This window comes from Pleuronectes platessa, chromosome 10 (genome assembly GCF_947347685.1).
Source record: "Pleuronectes platessa chromosome 10, fPlePla1.1, whole genome shotgun sequence".
NCBI classification, from domain to species: Eukaryota; Metazoa; Chordata; class Actinopteri; order Pleuronectiformes; family Pleuronectidae; genus Pleuronectes; species Pleuronectes platessa.
This window is the reverse complement of record NC_070635.1, coordinates 9,799,533-9,817,153: the sequence shown is the minus strand read 5'-3', so window position 1 is coordinate 9,817,153 and position 17,621 is coordinate 9,799,533. Positions and strand designations below refer to the sequence as shown.

The following is a 17,621-nucleotide window of genomic DNA, read 5'->3' as shown; positions in this document are numbered from 1 at the left end:
CTGTACTCCAGCTCAGTTCGGCGAAGTTTCCCGAGGTCGTTACCGTCCGATGGGTCGCAGGGAGGTGCTAGTGGCCGTGAAGACTCTTCGCTGGGGGGCGTCTGACAGGGAGAGGGGGATGTTCCTCAGTGAAGCGGGGGTCATGGGCCAGTTTGACCACCCCAACGTGCTGAAGCTGGAGGGCGTGGTCACCCACAGCCCTCCAGAGAGGATCATCACTGAGTTTATGGAGAACGGGCCGCTGGACTCATTCCTCAGGGTGAGAAAACAGCACAGTGTCAGCATGTCCCATCGATGGCCCACATGACATCCACTCTAAATTTAAAAAGTCTCTATTTTCCGCTGCCTCATCCTACCGTCTTAAATGTTTCAGGAGAACGAGGGCCAGTTCAGCATCCTGCAGCTCATTGGGATGCTGAGGGGAGTCGGTGCAGGGATGCGTTACCTCGCTGAGAGAAACTTTGTCCACCGGGACCTGGCCGCCCGGAATGTGCTGGTCAACTCCAACCTGGTGTGCAAAGTGTCGGACTTTGGCCTGTCACGACTCATGAGGGGCCTGGACCACAACATACCCACGTACACTGCCTCGCTGGTGCGTTCAGGGACAAGGGCTTTTTTCTTCAGTTTGGCTTACATTGGCTCGCTGCTTCATTGCTTCTGTCCCCCCCCCCCCCCCCCCCCCCATCAGGGCAGTAAGATTCCCGTGAGGTGGACGGCACCGGAGGCGTTTCAGCATCGCAAGTTCAGCTCAGCCAGTGACGTCTGGAGCTTCGGCATACTTATGTGGGAAGTGATGTCATACGGAGAGCGCCCGTACTGGGACATGAGCAATCAAGAAGTGAGTGTGAGGGAGGGACATTTTGCCTGAGCAGGAGAAGCCGTGATAAATTAGTGATGCAAATGCACTCAAGGTCTTATAAGTACAACTTTTACTGCTACACTGTGATAATATGTAATTAAAAAGTAAAAGTAAAAGTCCTCCCAATCTGTCCTACCTGCTAATAATGTGAATTATGTGTTAGGGTCTTGTTTTACAGGTTTACTCTGCAAATCGGCTTTTATATTAACAAAGTGGTTTGAAATATAGATTTTCCTCTGAAGGAAAGTGGAATTAAAGAGTAATTTCCTCAAGCACGGGGCAACTCCAGGAAAGTAGCAGTACTTAAAGATTTAAGACAACTACTTAAGTAAATGTGCTTTATCACTGGCCCCCCTCGTCTTTATTCCACAGACCCATTTAAAATGCCAGGCAGCTGGAATTTGCATGATTTTCTCTTAGTCACTCTTGCAGGCCCTCAGTGGTCCGTGGCCTTTTATGTGAGGCAATTACACAAGACTCCTCGCACCATCTGCCCCACTTCTGTCTCACGTCTCTCTCTCTCTGTCTCTCTCTCTCTCTCTCTCTCTCTCTCTCTCTCTCTCTCTCTCTCTCTCTCTCTCTGTTCTCAGGTGATGAAGGCAGTGGCAGACCAGTATCGTCTTCCCGCCCCCCACAACTGCCCGCCTGCCCTCCACTCTCTGATGCTTCAGTGCTGGCAGGCCGAGCGAGCGGACCGCCTCGGCTTCGACTCCCTCCTGTCCTCCCTGGACCGGCTCATCAGGCACCCGGCCGCCCTCAAGACGGAGCCGACCCGGTGAGACGGCGAGCACGTCACCGACACGTCAGAGGCGGCAGGTCATGTTCAATCTGCTGTTTGCTCACGTTCTCGTTTTTTTGGGACATCACAGAAGCTGTTCCCAGACGCTGCTCAGCCCGACCCCCACTGACCTGTCAGCAGTGGCGACAGTCAGCGATTGGCTGAAGGCGCTGAGGATGGAGAGATATCAGGACGAGTTCGACCGGGCTCAGCTGGACACTTTGGACAGAGTCAGCACCCTCACCATGGAGTGAGTATGGATTACTGTAACTCTCAGATCAAAGGAGAACTGCAGCTTGTTTATGTTCTACCTTCTATATGCTAATTGTGTGTATTGTTCAAAGACAGTCCACTTTTTTCAAATGAACATTAAATGTTTAGATCCTGTCGAAAGAATGTATCTATATACTTTATATTTATAAGCACAAGCAACACTGTTCATAAACACAATGATGCTAAAGTGACTGACTATATATACAATGCATACAAGTTAGAACAGCCTGTGTTGTCCTGTGAAATATCAGTTAGAGCTAAACTCTCTCTCTTCACCTGCTGTCTCCTCTGCAGTGACGTCCAGAACCTCGGGGTGAACCTGGTGGGACACCAGAGGAAGATCGTCGCCGCGGCCCAGCAGCTCAGAGCCCACCTGACACAGGGACAGGTGGAGGTGTGAAATCCCAGCTTACAGAACAACAGGATTTCTGTGGTTGTCACATTCCTCTTGCTTGTCGTGTCTGGTTTCTGCAAGACGTTTTTATTTTCACGGAGCACATTTTGAGCCCAAACAAAAAATAGAGAGAATCGGCGTAGAGTGCCGCTGCGTATTCGGATCAACCTGACACTACAACCAGAAGGGGTGAGAAACAGAGGATCGGACTTTTCCTGCCTGTCGCTCGAGACGAGTAAAAGAAGAGGGATGCACCTGGTCCGGGTCAGAGTGAGGTCTGGGAGTTGTTAAGGAGAACGAGGACTTTTAAAGATTCCTCAATGTTTTTCACTATAGATTTCACTTTGCTGTTGTCTGCCTTCTCTCCTCACCCATCTGCAGTCCTACCTCTCACCCTCTCTTCCACTGATGTCCCTCCCTCAAATGTCCCCCTACCTCCACCCCAGTGAGGTCAGTAAAAAAAAAAAATCAAGGAGGTCTCTCCTCACAAAGAATTGCGTGAAGACAATCAAAGCCTTTTTTTAATTTTTTGAGTTGTTTGTAAAGTCTTAAAGTTCCTCTCCACTTAAATGCTTAAAGCAGAGAAACAGTGTACTACCTAGCAGCATGTGGTTTGCCTTATGAGGTGTCACCATTAACTTTCAGTGAAAATGTAAAGTTCGCTCGGTGTCGGAGCAAAAGCTGTAAACCACCAGTCCAAAGTCAGCACCACAAGCCCCGGGGTTAGATGTGAACTGCTGCCTCGGAAGAGGGGAAACATAACAAAACTAAAAGATGTTTTCAATGTTTAAAAGACATATCCATGGTGTGAGAGCAGCCCTGTTTGCATGAGTCACTCTCACTGCCGGGCCTCTCCTGGGGGGGGGGGGCTGTCGAGCGCCACGAGCGTCACCTCGGCTGCGAACACTGCGTCCACCTGGGATGAGGACAGAGCTGAACAGCACTCACCTGTACGTGTACGTTTCACACTTCACCTCCTTTTGTTCGATAGAGTAAAGACACTGAGTCACTGAAGCTTTGTGAATGTGTGAAATGGCAAAGACGGAAACAATCGGATCTGATTTACACTCGGAGGAAGGAGGCAAAATGCTTCGTAAGTATGTACCTGTGTGTCTGTAACCTGTGTGTACCGTAGGAAACGTGTGCGTGTGTGCGTGCGTGCGTGCGTGCGTGTGTGAGACAAGTGTGTGCGTGTGTGAGACAAGTGTGTCAGGCTACACACATCGTTAGCTGTGAGTGTTCACCACTATTCCATAATTGTGGAAAATTTGTAAAATAAATGATATGACTTTATTTAAAAACCAATCTTGTCTTGTTTTACTGAGTCCTATTCATGCAACCAAAAGGTTCAAATGCAGAAAAACTCACTAAACCTGAGTTAAAGGTTTAATGTGCAGAAGCTAGTGACATCTAATGGTAAAGTAGCATGTTGCAGCTGAATCCCCTTCACCTCACCCTGTCCTTCCAAACATGGAGGAGAACCCGTGTTAACCTTCAGTTGTCATAATTGTTTAGTTGTAGACCTGCTCCAGATGTAAATATAAATTATTTAAATATAAAGGACCCATTCTAGGGAAAAGAAAACAATCTTTTGTACAATTAAAATGAAACACACCAGTGAAAACATTACTAGGATGGTTATATATTCAATTTCTGCAAATAGATCCCTTTCACCTAAATCTTACACACTGAACCTTTAACATGGCCCAAGACATCGGAACAAACCCCCTCACTCTGAATAAAAGCTCATGCACCAAATTCAACAACAACGGAAAATATTTATGAGATGAATAGATACATGGAAATAAGAAAGAAGGGCAAATGCGAGTATAGCAGTTCTATGAAGCTGGTGCTTTAAGCTTAATGTTACTCAGCATGTTCATGGCTCATTTGTTCAAACCATAAAATCAAGCAACGTCTAGTGATTCAGTTATCATATTAATCTATGATGAAGTATCATATATGATAAATACATGAACTTATTCATACATTTCAATGCAGCTACAAAAGTAATGACGGCGTGTTCACCTTGATGACCTAATGTCACCTTCACAGTGTTAAAGAGTGAACTCGAGGTTTCTCCTTTTCCACAGATCAGCAGCTTTGAGTCAAATCAGAGTCTGATATCTGCTGGGATCAGCCTCTGTCCAGCAACAGAGACTGGTTTCCCTCATGTCCCGCTGCTATCAGAGCAGATCTGTGCTGAGAACATGCACAAACCCTCACTGTGCTGTTTCCCTGCAGACATCGACCTGTGTCTCTGCACGTGAATTGAAGAGAACAAAGAAAGGTGCAAATTAGCTGGGTGCATTTATTCATATATAAAACTTATGTACAGTTTTCAGATTTTGATTTTATATTCAAAACACATCCAGGATAATAAAATAATTCAGCTACTCAGCTCTATCAGAAGCTGAGAAGAGCTCAGCCAGCAATAATGAAATGCTGCTTACAATTCAAATCAACTTAATTCAAACAACCCACTGACGGCCATTCATTTGGAGCAGATTGTGCAAAATCATAAAGCAAACACAGACAGGTACAAGATGCACGGCAGCTAAATGAGGCATAAGAGCATCATAAAATAAATATGGAATAAAAGGTTAAAAGAATTGAAACAGTATAGTTTTAAATAAAACAACATTCAAATATGGATGTGTTCATAATCTATCTCTTGATACAGATTTTTGCAGATTAGATTTTAAAATGTCATGTTTAGTATTTTGAGTTGGAACGGGTGTCAGAAGCAATTAAGTACATTTACTGAAGTATGAAGCTTATGTATAAATATTTCAGTACTAGTTCAAATCCAGATGTTATATCATCACAAAATACTTGGGGTAACAAAAGTACACATCATGTGTATCCAGTTATAGGATTACCATCAAAGATATACTTATATTAGCAGTATTTGTGAGAATAAAACATTGACTCAATTCTCGACAAAATGATTCCACCACAGGGAGACTTGCATCAACTGAGCAGTGGATCAGTTTCAAGATATGATGATATGTCAGATAAACAGAGCAGTAAACAATGCAATGTTTTGAAACGCACAGGAGTGTAAAGTATAAAGGTTCAAATGGAAAATGGAAAAACACACGTAAAGTACCGGCTTCTCAAAAAGAAGATTTACTTGAAAGTGAAATATGAGAATTACGTAGGAGGAATTTTCCATTTGATTGTGTTAGTCAGATCAGAGATGATTAAAGATATAACCTCCTATTTAATGTCACTTCAGAGAACTTGAGTTAAAACGTTTAAACTAAGGTTTAAAGATGAAGTAGTGAAAACTTGTTATTTTAAATGACAGCTCACTGAGGTAGCTTTAAAATAACTGCAGCCTCATCGACTCAACCTTTTGTTTTAATGATGATCATCGAGCGCCTGTCTAACTGTCGTCCGTGTACGAGGGGACGTCTCTAATAATTGTTTGCTGTTGTTTCCCAACGTATATTAAGATGATGTTGTGAAAGAAACGCAGGTGCAGAAACACTGGACACGCCAACCACAACATCTTGTTTTTATGCTGTTATTGTTCCTTTATAAAGACATTAACAGACTGGAAACCACTGGTTTTTATGACACTACTTAAAGATGGTGCAGTCCGTCTGGTAAACAGCTATTATCTCCACAATACTAAATGACGGCCACAGCTACAACCATTACCAGCTCCTCCTATAGAGTCTCCCTGAACCCTGTTTATCCTGTGGCTGACCGGCCCCTTAGTCATGATCTATAAATGGTGCTAGAAAAATACCTGTACGCTACAACCAGGAGGAGCAGAAATCATTTAAAAGGCGACTGATTCAGCAGTTTACAAATGATTTATCTGCACGGAAAATACATCTGTGATTCTGTGTCAAACACGTACATGAAGAATTGTAATTTCCCGAAGCAATGTGCATCGTTGTCTTTGTTTCTTGTCTTGGGAGGAAAGTGACGTGCCCTCCTGGGACGTGATGTCGCCGGCCTCAGAATGATCATTATGGTCTTTGTAATGTGGCAATTACCGTGTTTGTGATGCCTCCTGTTGACACATCAATGGTGCTCAACAAGTTAAATCATTGTGAATGAAGCTAGTTTTTTGGACCAGTGTGTGCACAAGATGCAACTTGTTGGAAAAGCCTGCATCATTATTTAATCCCAGATTCACTTGAAGAACTATTCACAACCAGATTCCATCACGGAGGGTCATTACAAACCAAGATGTACAGGCTTGCAATTTCCAAACAGGTTTCCTGAAATGGTGGACCAGTATCAAGGACGGCTATGGGTTGACTGTCATGATGTGGCAGAAAATACATAGTGGCCCTGCAGGTTTTGGTGGGAGCAGGTTGGAGGAATGCAGACAGGCCTGGTGATAAGAGAGATACACTGGAATTAGGGATCGGACCATTGCCGCTGTTCTTTACAGGTGATTGAATCAAGGCAACAACTTTACATCAGCATGATAAAGGACTTCCCGGTGAGTCGAACCTCAGAGCACGACTTTCCCTGTGGGATTCCTGATCCGCGGTGAAAGTCCACCTGCTCATTACCGCCTCACTCTCACTGTCTGACCTCTGTGCTGTTCACTCGTCCTCCCTCTCCACCCATTCATTCTCAATCCCTCCACAGGTCTCCTCCCTCGTGGCTGGGTTATATATAAAAGTCAGGCCGCTGGGATTTCACTCCTCCACACTTATGTCCACACATTGACATTTCGCAGGTGTTGCTTCTGGAATTTGTCCGTGTTATGTCCGAGTGGCACCAGAGGTTGAGGAGCATCACTTTTACTGTTTAAGGGTAAGTTTAAGATACTTTTTTACTTCTCCATTAATTTGTTTAATTGTATTCTAACAATACAAATGAATAAAATACAAACCACAATGTTTTTTTCTAGACCAAAATGATAAAGTTAGTCCTACCTGCTAATAATAAGAATGAATTGTTTCTTTTTTAACTTAAATTTTCTTCCTGAAGTCAAACATCAGGGGTCAATGTCTCCGTCTCTGGCCCGATCGGCTCCGAGCGAGCTCAACCATTGGTGGAGCCAGATGAGGTTTCGCCTTCAGAACAAGAAAGGATGGAACGAGATGCTGGATGAGACCTTTCTGTTCCACACCAAGTAGTAAGGACACTCAAAACAGATACAGAATCAGAAAATGAAGGGTGTTCAATTGTAAAAACCTGTTTAAACACTTTGTTTAATTTGTCTTGTGTTTCTTTCCTCAGCATAAATGACATTCCTCTCTTCTATGCGTCTAAGAAGAACAGTGTGGGTTGCATCAAGAAGCTGCTGAGCTTTGCGTCCACCAACATCTTTGAGAGAGGTGAGGCTGAACGGTGAAGTGTCACATGGTGGTGTTGGGGTTTCAGTGCAGCAAGGGGTCAGCTGTGCATGACGGAGCTGTGATGGTCTCTTTCAGGGGCTCTCGGGGAGACGGCGCTTCATGTCGCTGTGATGAATGACAGTCTGGAGGCTGCCGTGGCTCTGATGGACGGAGCTCCTGAACTCATCAACGAGCCCATGACCTCTGAGCTCTTCCAAGGTGGATACTTCATACAAACACACAAACACGTGATCATGTAGCTGGAAGGCTGTTTCCTTAATTATTCAAATAAGTTAATAAAGAAGAATATAAGGGACAAACTGCACGAGGGCATAGCTTTCTTTATCATAAATTCTTAATGAATTAAAATATGGACGTACTGCAAATTTAGTTTTTTCTGAATTACATTATCTTTTCGAAAAAATTAAGAACCTTAATTGTTTTGTTTAGATACCTGGAAAATTGAGAATACAAAAAAATTGCAAAATACATTTACTATAATGTGGGGAGAGGTTAGGCTACAGCCAGTACTGGAAAGTAAAAAAGTATTTTTGATTTACTTAAGTATTTTCCATTTTATGTTACATCGTACCTCCACTAATTTCAGGTATAAATATTGTACTATATTAGATTTTGCACAAAAAAAACATAAAATACTGTATATGGTCATCTCATGTAGTATGATATTATAACAGATTAAACTAACCAGCAATATATGAAGTAATTAACAAAAAATCATCTCCTTCTGAATAGTTATGTGTTAGATTTAATATTTATCCATCAATAATGATTATCTTGATGACTTTTGATACATTAAGTGTTTTGTGTAAGTTCTCCTCTAATTTTTATTGATATAAAATGGTTTATTATGTGTCTTTTTTGGATTATTATTTAAATATACGTATTATTTATAATGCTGGGACAGTGCTACTTATACCCAAGTAATATATTTTACTTCTATACCAGTGGATAGAGCTGAGTAAGAAGGTGAAAAGGTTGAAATAAGAAACAGTTCCCTCCCAGTGGACTGACTGTCTGTCTCTGCTCGGTCCCAGGCGTCACTCCGCTCCACATCGCCGTGGTGAATCAGAACATCAACCTGGTCTATCATCTCATTAGTCGAGGTGGTGATGTGGTCAACCCCCGAGTCACCGGCTTGTACTTCAGGAAGAGGATAGGAGGACTCATATACTACGGTAAGTTGACGTGAGTGGGACTAAACTGTTTGTGGTGGAGTGGCTCAGTCCGAGCTGGATCCCCCGGTGTCCACATGTCGCGGTTAACTTCAGCAAGACGAGGAAACCAAGGGCTCTGAATGAATGTGTAAATCTGTACGTTCTCCTGCTTTTAAATCAAAATGTAATGTTTGCTTGTGTGCTGGTGTTTTTTTAAACGCACAACAGGTGAACACATCCTGTCTTTTGCTGTGTGTGCTGGAAACGAGGACATTATTTCCATGGTGATCGAAGCAGGGGCGAGCACCAGGGTCCAGGACTACAGAGGTATAACATGTTCCCTCTTGGAGACACTGTCTTTTTTCATATCTGTGTGTCTGTCTGTTGTTTGAATTATTCATGTCTTTCTGTTGTCTCTCCGTGTTCCTCCCATCTGCCCTCCCTTGTTTCCCCTCCTTGTCTTCCTCCCTATAGGCAACACGGTCCTTCACATTTTGGTTCTGCAGCCCAACAAGATGATCGCGTGCCAGGCCATTGACCTGATTATGGCGCACGACGCAGAGCTGGACCAGTTGGTGCCACTGGACATGGTGCCCAACTACCGGGGCCTCACACCTTTCAAACTGGCGGCCAAAGAGGGAAACGTCGTGGTGAGTGGGAACCTGGGGAAACTCTGACATGGAGAGAGGGAGCAGATTATCATCCCGTCTGATTCCCTCTGTCTCTCTCAGGCGTTTCAGCACCTGGTGAATAAGAGACGTGTGGTCCAGTGGAGTCTGGGCCCTCTGACCTCAAACCTCTACGACCTGACTGAGATCGACTCGTGGGCCGACAACATGTCAGTGATGGAGCTTATTGTTGGCGGCCATGAGCGAGAGGCAAGTTACTATCTCACCAGATATACAGCATTCAGTAGAAATCACAGGTTATGTTGGATGAAATGAATTTGGTCTGATGATGAGTGATTTCTGCTTTCCAGGCGAGGAGGATACTGGAGGTGACCCCCGTGAGGCAGCTGGTCAGTCTGAAGTGGAACCTGTATGGAAAACATTACTTCAGGTAAAGTCAGGAGCTGGCGGACCACACACGTACGGTCCTGTTTAGTTGTTGTTGTTGTTGTTTACAGAGTTTTCTCCTCCTCTCTTGTGTCAGGCTGCTGATGCTTCTGTATCTGCTGTACATCGTGATTTTCACACTGTGCTGTGTGACTCGCCCCCTGAAGGACGCTCCGGAGAACTACACAAAGTCGGACATGGACAAAACCATCCGCATCCAGAAACCACTCAATGTGCGTTGGAGTAAATGAGATGTGACCACTTTAAAATTTAATGTGTTACATTACATACAGAGGAACATGAATAATATAACCACATTCCACACTGTAAATACTGTTTGTACTTACACAGTGATTCTTCAGGGTTCTGCCCTTTATTTACATCTAATGGTTCTTTTATTTCACGCCTGTGCATCCTATTTATATCAGAGATTCAGATTTTATATTTTGATATAAATCATTCAAATTTAGCAACCTCTTATGTATTTATAGAGGTTGTAACTCTAGTGTATATATGTATAATTTAAGATAATATATTTGATGAATTCAGGTTTTGATGATAAAACTCGTACAATGTCACCGGACTTTTAAGTGTAATAGATTATTTTTACAAGGTTGGATTTAAACATTTACTTTCTTAAGAGTTCTTTATATTTGTCCTAACATAAGTAAAAGAACATAATGTAGGCGTAGCCTGGTGTTTGTACTGTGCACCTGCATATAACACAGTCAAAAAACAATGGGCTTTCAATATTAATGAAAACTGAATTTCCTCTTCCCATGTCTCAGGAGAGTTATGTGACATATGAAGACAGCCTGCGGCTGGCGGGAGAAATCATCAGCGTCCTGGGAGCTTTTGCCATCCTGTTGCTGGAGGTGAATTTACGATACATTAGCAAAACATACTTTATCTTCATGCATAATGTATCTTACAGTGTATTACACACATCCTACTGTGTCCCCCCCAACAGATCCCTGATATATTGAGAGTGGGAGCAAAGCGCTACTTTGGCCAAACAGCACTCGGAGGCCCCTTCCATGTCATCCTGTACGTTCAAACCCGACATAAACAGCAAGATAAAGCATAAACTGCCCTGAAACACTATTATTATTAATTCTCTGCTGTCTGTGTTGCTTTTGCCAGTATCAGCTACGCCTGCTTGGTGGTGCTGCTCTGCGTGTTCAGAGCCTGTGAGGTGCAGGGAGAGGCCGTGGTGATGGCCGTGTGTTTGGTTCTGGGCTGGTGCAACGTCATGTTCTTCGCCCGGGGTTTTGAAATGCTCGGCCCTTACGTCATCATGATACAGAAGGTAGGAGACAGGAGCTCACCACAAAACATGGAAACAGAAGCTTCTTCAGTCATTTACATTTTCAGTCTGAACCCCCTGTGTCTCATTTTCTCTCAGATCATATTTGGAGACCTGACGAAGTTTATGTGGCTGACAGTCATTGTGCTCATTGGTTTTTCCACCTGTGAGTATATTCTGGGTGACAAGAACAAACAAACCTTTAATTCTCCAAGTTATCCGCCAAGATATGAATAGTTGATATTCCGCATTCAGATTTGTATCTTTGTCCTCCTCAGCCCTGTGGATGGTGTATATGACCCAGGATCCTGATTCCCTCCCCGCATATCGCTCCTTCCCCATCACCCTCTTCTCCCAGTTCGAGCTCAGCGTAGGCCTCATAGATCTGCCCGTGGATCACACCATCACCACACCCCCCATCGTCCATGTGATACACTGCGCCTTCTCTGTGGTCTCCTACATCCTGCTGCTGAATCTCCTGATAGCCATGATGAGCGACACGCACTGGAGGGTGGCGCAGGAGAGGGACGAGCTCTGGAGGACACAGGTAACACACACACACACACCCACACATGCACTGCACAGATTTAAACGCTGGGGTGTGAATGTGCAGAAACACCTCGTGCATTGCTGTGTCAGATACAAGAGATGTGATGTGATGTGCAGGTAGTGGCCACAACTCTGATGCTGGAGAGGAGGCTGCCACGCTGGCTGTGGCCTCGGCTCGGGGTGTGTGGGCTCGACTACGGCCTGAAGGAGCGCTGGTATCTCAGGTGAGAGAAAAAGAAAATACACCCACAAAAACACCACATCGGCAGAAACACAAATAACAAAGGTGATGTCATGTGAAGTGCAGCGGGGTGAGGGTTTTTATTTTTAGGTTTTTCTATTTTCACTCAAAATAATCACACAGGGAGACGCAAGTGTGTCCACTGACCACAACCTCAGTGGCCTCTAATGCACTGCAGCCACACGTCATGTTGTGTTGAGTGTAAGCACAACTCTTACTCTCTGAGAGCTGTAAGTCTTACACATCCTACACATACATAACATAACATTTGGGGGAAATATGTTAATTCACTCTTCGCTGTTAAGATGATATATAGATATAGGTTAAGATGATGTAAAGATGGATGACACGTCTCCACTTTCTCCCTGTTTACAAAAGTGAAGCCAAAATACCCACGATACGAATGCGGCCATCTTGTGCAATTGAGTCTGTGTTTTAGAGATAAGGGGGTGGAGCCTCAGTAGCGAGGTCTCTGCGATACAGCTGTCAATCATGGTGTTTCACTCTGTTTTTATTGCATTAATTAAGTTATTAAAACCAAACTAACTGTAAAAATTTACAGTTGAGAATACATGAGTGTGATAAAAACTCGCTTATTTGGCGAAAACCATCTTTTGTTAAAGTTAAATTATTTAACGTCTACTTTGAATTGTTTGGCTCATGCCCCATCCACTAACATGGAGGAGGTGGCACTTATGAGCCATACTGCACCAGGTGGTGAATGAGACACTTTAGCGTGTCGTCCCTCTTTATATACAGTCTCTGGAGAAGATCAACACCACTCTAACATATATAAAGTAACCCAGAAGCTACACTTGGGAGCCAAGTAGCTTAGCTTAGCATAAATAATGGAAACAGATTTGTTTTTTTGTAAGAATTTAAAAAACAATACATATCTTAACTAATGAGCTTCAGGTATGCTGGTAGGGATTGTGTAACTATTCAATGAGGCAAGCTGTTTCCAGTCTTTTGAGGTCGTATCTTCTCAGAAGAGGGTTCTCATCTCCCAATAGATCAGATATTTGTCAATAATAGTTTTCAGTGTAAAGTGGTTTATCTTGACACGTCTGTTACTCCTGCTTTACTCCGACCTCGTTGCAGGGTTGAGGACAGAAATGACTCCATGTTGCAAAAGATGCGTCGTTACATCCAAGCCTTCTCCAAAGAGGAGGAAAAGGAGGGATGGGACAAGATGGACACGATAAAGGGCTCGAGCTCAGGAACCCCGACGCTCAGGCCTAAAAACAGAGGTGGCTTTGGAAACAGGAAGACACTGACTGGCTGGCAGATGATTCGCCACAGTGCTTTGGGTTTGGAGATGGAACAGGAGGACCCAGAGGACCAGGACATTAAACACGTTTAGAGGGAGACTCTGCCTGAGCGTGGACTGGGTCGTCCGAGGCCTTCTATTATCTCACAGCTCTGTGGTGCTGATGAATTTCACTGAACTAACTTGCGAGGAGAACAATCTCAGTTTCTCTATGTAGACAACAGTGCAATTATTCCTGCAGTATTATGCCATAGAAAAGAGTTGTGTTCTTTTTATAGCAATATAAAACATATGTAGCAGTAAAACTGTATATAAGAAGCTCAAACAAAGTGAAATAGAGACATTGTACTTGTTAGGTAGAAGCATGACTATTTTATATGAAAATAAAAACTTGTTGAAACAAAGTCCACATCCAGGTTCAATTGATACTACATGATGCTGCAAGAAGATGTAAGTTACAAATCCACAGGTGTTAAATACAAAACAGCTGTTGCGGAAGAAGCTTTGTCATTTTATTTGCCGGATTCTACTGATTGGAAAGTGGAAAGAGAAACGATGCGATGTGTTATTGAGGAGTCGATGCTTGCAGACGGAGAATGCGTTTGCTCATTTCTCTGATGAAAAGACGAGGCTGTCAGGCCTGCTTCTCACAGATGAAGTAGGCTGAGTGGGCGCAGGGCGCCCTCATCCAGTTCTTCTGGGATGGGCCGTCACCTCTCAGGAGGCCACAATCCCCCTCTGAAAGATTATCTTCCCAATAACTGCAGTGAAAAAACGAATATTCACAATTACATCATATTATTGTACATTTTTACATGATCATATGACTGGACATCATTGTTATTCATTTTTACATTATTTTAAGATGTTTTTTTGAATTAACAAGATAATTAAGTCGTTAATTCAGAAAACCTGAGCTGATTTATTTTCTCAAGTGACTGCAATACAATTTCTGGAAATATTTGTAATATAGAAATATTTGTATAAGACTACGGAAGGGCATTTCATTCACCTGAAAATTACGAGATAAGTTTCATTAAAAACTTATGAATCGCGGTTATTCATTAGTTGTTGTTTTTGTTGTTTTTTATATATTTACTCTGACCACATTATAACAGCCTTGTCATAAAAATATAGTTCAGTTTTGTTAATAGTGTGGAAATAATTTCAATTAAATGATATACCTTAGCTGCGAGTATTAAACATTTTTTAAATACACCAAGCTATCACACACTTACAAACAGTCGTCAGATGCAATTCTGGGTTCATTAACTTCCCCAAGGACATCGACATGTGAAATGGGGGAGACGGGGATCGAACCGCCTACATTCTGGTTAGTTGACAACCCGTTCCTACTTTCTCAGGTAGTCCAGTACAACAACCCGTTTCACAAAAACGTTGCTGGATCTCATTAGACTGTATAGGTGTACCTAATAATTTGGCCACTGACTGTGTATGTTAAACACATTAGGAGCATTTGCACGATACAAACAATGCCACCATTTCTCTCTCATTTTCAAGCTTTATAAATAATCTCCTACAACTTTATGGGCCTGAAACTTGAGAAAGAGAAAAGAGAACGGAGCGAGACGGCTGAAGAGGAAAAAAGAGTCACCTGTCTCCCAGTGCCCTGTTGTCGACCCATCTCCATTGACTTCCAGGACGTTCCAGCCCGATCCAGAATAAGCCAATCCTCTTCCCAGTCAGAAAAGTCTACGGCGGAGTTAAACAGTTACACAAATACAATATTACATTATTACCAAATCATCACCAGGGAATGAAGCGAGCAGGACAATGAGTCGATTTCTGTTCCACCTGAACACTCTGGCTGGAGATGACGGCCAAACGTCCTCCTCTGGTGGTGCACTCGATCATGCTCATCAACCAGGTCTGCCTCATGGCGGACAGGTAATAACACGACTTTTCAAACGGCAGCCATCCGTCACCACACTGGTTGCAGTCGAGCTCTGCAAGAAGAAACAGAAAAACTTCAGAAGCAATGATAGAAAAATAAAAGAAAACGTTTTTGCTCTTATTTGCGTTCCTTGTACTTTTTAACAAACTGATCTTACTCAGCTGAATCTAGTTATAAATTAAATGAAATTTCCCAGGTTCCCGCAAAACCAAGAACATGAACAAGCTTCCTCTGCAACTGAAAGACAGAACTATCTAAAAGCAAAATCATCTTTTGGTTTTCATTGATCAACGTGTTTCTTTATTCCTGGCATTACACTCACTCGGGTGCTGAATGTCGGGGAAGTCGGTCCGGCATTGGTCATAGTTGCAGGTTGCAGTTAATGAAGTGCTCGTCCTGCCTGCTCCTGCTTCCCCACTCCCTGGGCAATCTTTGGATCCAGTTTGGACTAGAAATCAGAGCAGAGTGGGAGGAGTTGTGAGGGGAAATAATAAAGTCTTCAGGTTACAGCTATTCAATCAGACACAGTTCATATCCCTGTATTGTCCATGAGACAAAACAAAAACATAATAAAAGCAACATGACCCCGTCAGATAAACTATTGTCCATGTTCTTTTAAATCTGAACTGTTACAGCTGCAGTCCCTTTCAGAATCTAATTCTAGACAAAAGAGGTTTGTTTTGAAAAACACTGACATGAGTTCAGATCCCAGGCTACTCACGTTTCACACTGAGGAAGATGACGGCCATCAGCAGGACGAGGCAGATCAGTGTGAGGAATAAACAGCCGGCACGATACAGACGGGCATTTCCCTGGGTCTGTTTGCCTGAGTGAGAAGACATGAGTGATGTTAGAGGAGATATTTCAGTAACCACAACACACACCAGCAGCTGAGGCCTACCTCTCTCCCCCTCCAGTTCAACCGATAACTGGGATGACAAGTTTTCCTTGGCGTCGTCTTTTTTAACACCTCCATAAATGCGGCAGAATTTGATATACATAAAGAAAGTAGTCCAGGGATTCGTGAGGAGGCTTGTTTACTCCGTCCTGCTTCCTGTCCTTTGAACTGAAGTCTGTCGCAGCAGTGCAGTTTAACCACACACCCCTCCCCTCCTACGTCTGGTCACCATAGCAACATATCCGCCATTGATACCTCTGAATTAAACATGTGGAACAGTGCTCAAGTTGTCCTTCAACTCAACAGAACTTTGACTGAGTCTCTCTTTGTTTGAGAATGAGTGAGAGATAAAGAGGCACAGGCACATAGTGTCCGTCTGCAGACACAGTTCTCCATAACAACAGATTCCTTCTTAAGGTCATTTCAGATCTGCACGTGTTTCAGTTCAAAGGCAGAACATACGATCGTCTTTGTGGCAGATTTGAGACGTTTGCCTGGAGAGACGTGATTAAAGTGCAGAACTTCAAACAAGTCCCTGCTTTAGAGCCTTTGTCTGCTCTGTCTACACCTCAAACCACACGAATAAAACAAGTTTCAATATGTTTTTTATCACTCCAGGGCATTATATTCAGTTCTTCATACACTGTGTGAAACACAATAACAACAGAACTTCTTATAATCAGCAGGGACATGGTTAGATTTCTGTTTTTTTTCACCATTTCAATGAGACACTTCCAACTGTTAATTTTACTGTTGTAAAACAATTAAATCAAGTTGTGTATTATTATAAATATATTCTTTACAATGTTGGAATATTTTTAGAATCTCTGAAAATATTTCCTATAAACAATTGATCAAACACACCAGTGGATATTTTTTCAGTTCTTCATATACCATGTGTCTCTGTCCATGTTTTCATACGACAGACAATAAGAACAGAATTTCCATAAGGGCCATGATTAAATTTAAGTTACAGTTAATAACTTGTATTACTGTAGTTGGGGCCCGAGCACGGAATGGTGGATGGCCTTATTGAAATTGTAAGGATTATTCTTATTATTGTAACCAAAATGAATTGGCTTTTTGAGGGCTTTAACATGCTCAACCTCTTACCAAACTTTGCAGGTGTATTATCACCAGACAACCATAATGTCTCAAGGGGCATTATGAAAAAACAGCAACAGGAAGCCCGCCATTTTGCATTTAGTGGCCATTTTGTAAATATTTCACATTTTTACTTTGACAAACTTGTCCCAGGGCTTTCATCAGATCAACTTCAAATTGAGATGAGTGTAATCTAAACAAGATGGAGATAAAGAACTCAGTCAAAAATCGATTTTTCCTCACCCTGTGTGACCGTGGCGTGGCGTCAAAGTTTAAATACACGCCATGAAAACACGAGCTTCTGTATCTCGGGCATACATGGTCCAATAGAGTCCAAACTAGACATGTAAGACAAGAGTCCCGGCCTGATGACATCTAAACAGAAATCATGACTTAAAATCACAGCGCCCCCTGGGGGCAAGAGGAAATGTCTTGTTTTTTTAACGTCTTACACCTGGATGTATTCCTCCTCATCCACTGACCGCAACC

At 42.9% G+C, this 17,621-nt stretch overlaps 3 protein-coding genes across 4 annotated transcripts in view; 2 read left to right on the top strand and 1 right to left on the bottom strand.

Moving 5' to 3' along the window:
- ephb6 (eph receptor B6) overlaps positions 1-3,598 on the top strand; it is a 34,530-nt gene extending 30,932 nt beyond the window's left edge. Inside the window, exons 14-19 of one of the 2 annotated variants that reach the window (XM_053432534.1) lie at positions 12-259; positions 374-592; positions 689-838; positions 1,450-1,634; positions 1,729-1,887; positions 2,205-3,598. In XM_053432534.1, coding sequence (XP_053288509.1) covers positions 12-259; positions 374-592; positions 689-838; positions 1,450-1,634; positions 1,729-1,887; positions 2,205-2,310 — 1,067 coding nt within the window. In that variant the 3' untranslated portion in view covers positions 2,311-3,598. Of the gene's footprint in view, positions 1-11; positions 260-373; positions 839-1,449; positions 1,635-1,728; positions 1,888-2,204 lie in introns of both variants that reach the window. The other variant, XM_053432533.1, reaches the window with a different exon arrangement.
- A 3,038-nt stretch (positions 3,599-6,636) lies between these two features.
- Positions 6,637-13,948, top strand: trpv6 (transient receptor potential cation channel, subfamily V, member 6). Its single transcript, XM_053432535.1, has 18 exons — positions 6,637-6,772; positions 6,925-7,092; positions 7,270-7,417; positions 7,522-7,619; positions 7,716-7,838; positions 8,675-8,815; positions 9,023-9,121; positions 9,269-9,444; positions 9,526-9,672; positions 9,774-9,853; positions 9,947-10,082; positions 10,638-10,724; positions 10,820-10,896; positions 10,993-11,158; positions 11,255-11,321; positions 11,434-11,702; positions 11,822-11,928; positions 13,047-13,948. The coding sequence occupies exons 3-18, from the start codon at positions 7,287-7,289 to the stop codon at positions 13,306-13,308; spliced, it is 2,166 nt and encodes a 721-aa protein (XP_053288510.1). The 5' UTR covers positions 6,637-6,772; positions 6,925-7,092; positions 7,270-7,286; the 3' UTR covers positions 13,309-13,948.
- si:dkey-26c10.5 (uncharacterized protein LOC563797 homolog) lies at positions 13,559-16,234 on the bottom strand. The gene is made up of 6 exons (XM_053432536.1): positions 16,032-16,234; positions 15,852-15,956; positions 15,453-15,578; positions 15,031-15,182; positions 14,831-14,928; positions 13,559-13,976 (listed from the first exon to the last, which is right to left on the bottom strand). The coding sequence occupies exons 1-6, from the start codon at positions 16,129-16,131 to the stop codon at positions 13,850-13,852; spliced, it is 708 nt and encodes a 235-aa protein (XP_053288511.1). The 5' UTR covers positions 16,132-16,234; the 3' UTR covers positions 13,559-13,849.
- Positions 16,235-17,621: the final 1,387 nt, after the last annotated feature.

Coding starts and splice junctions, on each gene's coding strand:
- trpv6 (XM_053432535.1), top strand. CDS start 7,287: ATGTCTCCGTCTCTGGCCCGATCGGCTCCGAGCGAGCTCAACCATTGG. Junction 9,122..9,268: donor CAGGGTCCAGGACTACAGAG/GTATAACATGTT, acceptor TCCTCCCTATAG/GCAACACGGTCCTTCACATT. Junction 11,929..13,046: donor AAGGAGCGCTGGTATCTCAG/GTGAGAGAAAAA, acceptor ACCTCGTTGCAG/GGTTGAGGACAGAAATGACT.
- si:dkey-26c10.5 (XM_053432536.1), bottom strand. CDS start 16,131: ATGTATATCAAATTCTGCCGCATTTATGGAGGTGTTAAAAAAGACGAC. Junction 15,957..16,031: donor TGAACTGGAGGGGGAGAGAG/GTAGGCCTCAGC, acceptor CTTCTCACTCAG/GCAAACAGACCCAGGGAAAT. Junction 15,579..15,851: donor CATCTTCCTCAGTGTGAAAC/GTGAGTAGCCTG, acceptor TCTGATTTCTAG/TCCAAACTGGATCCAAAGAT.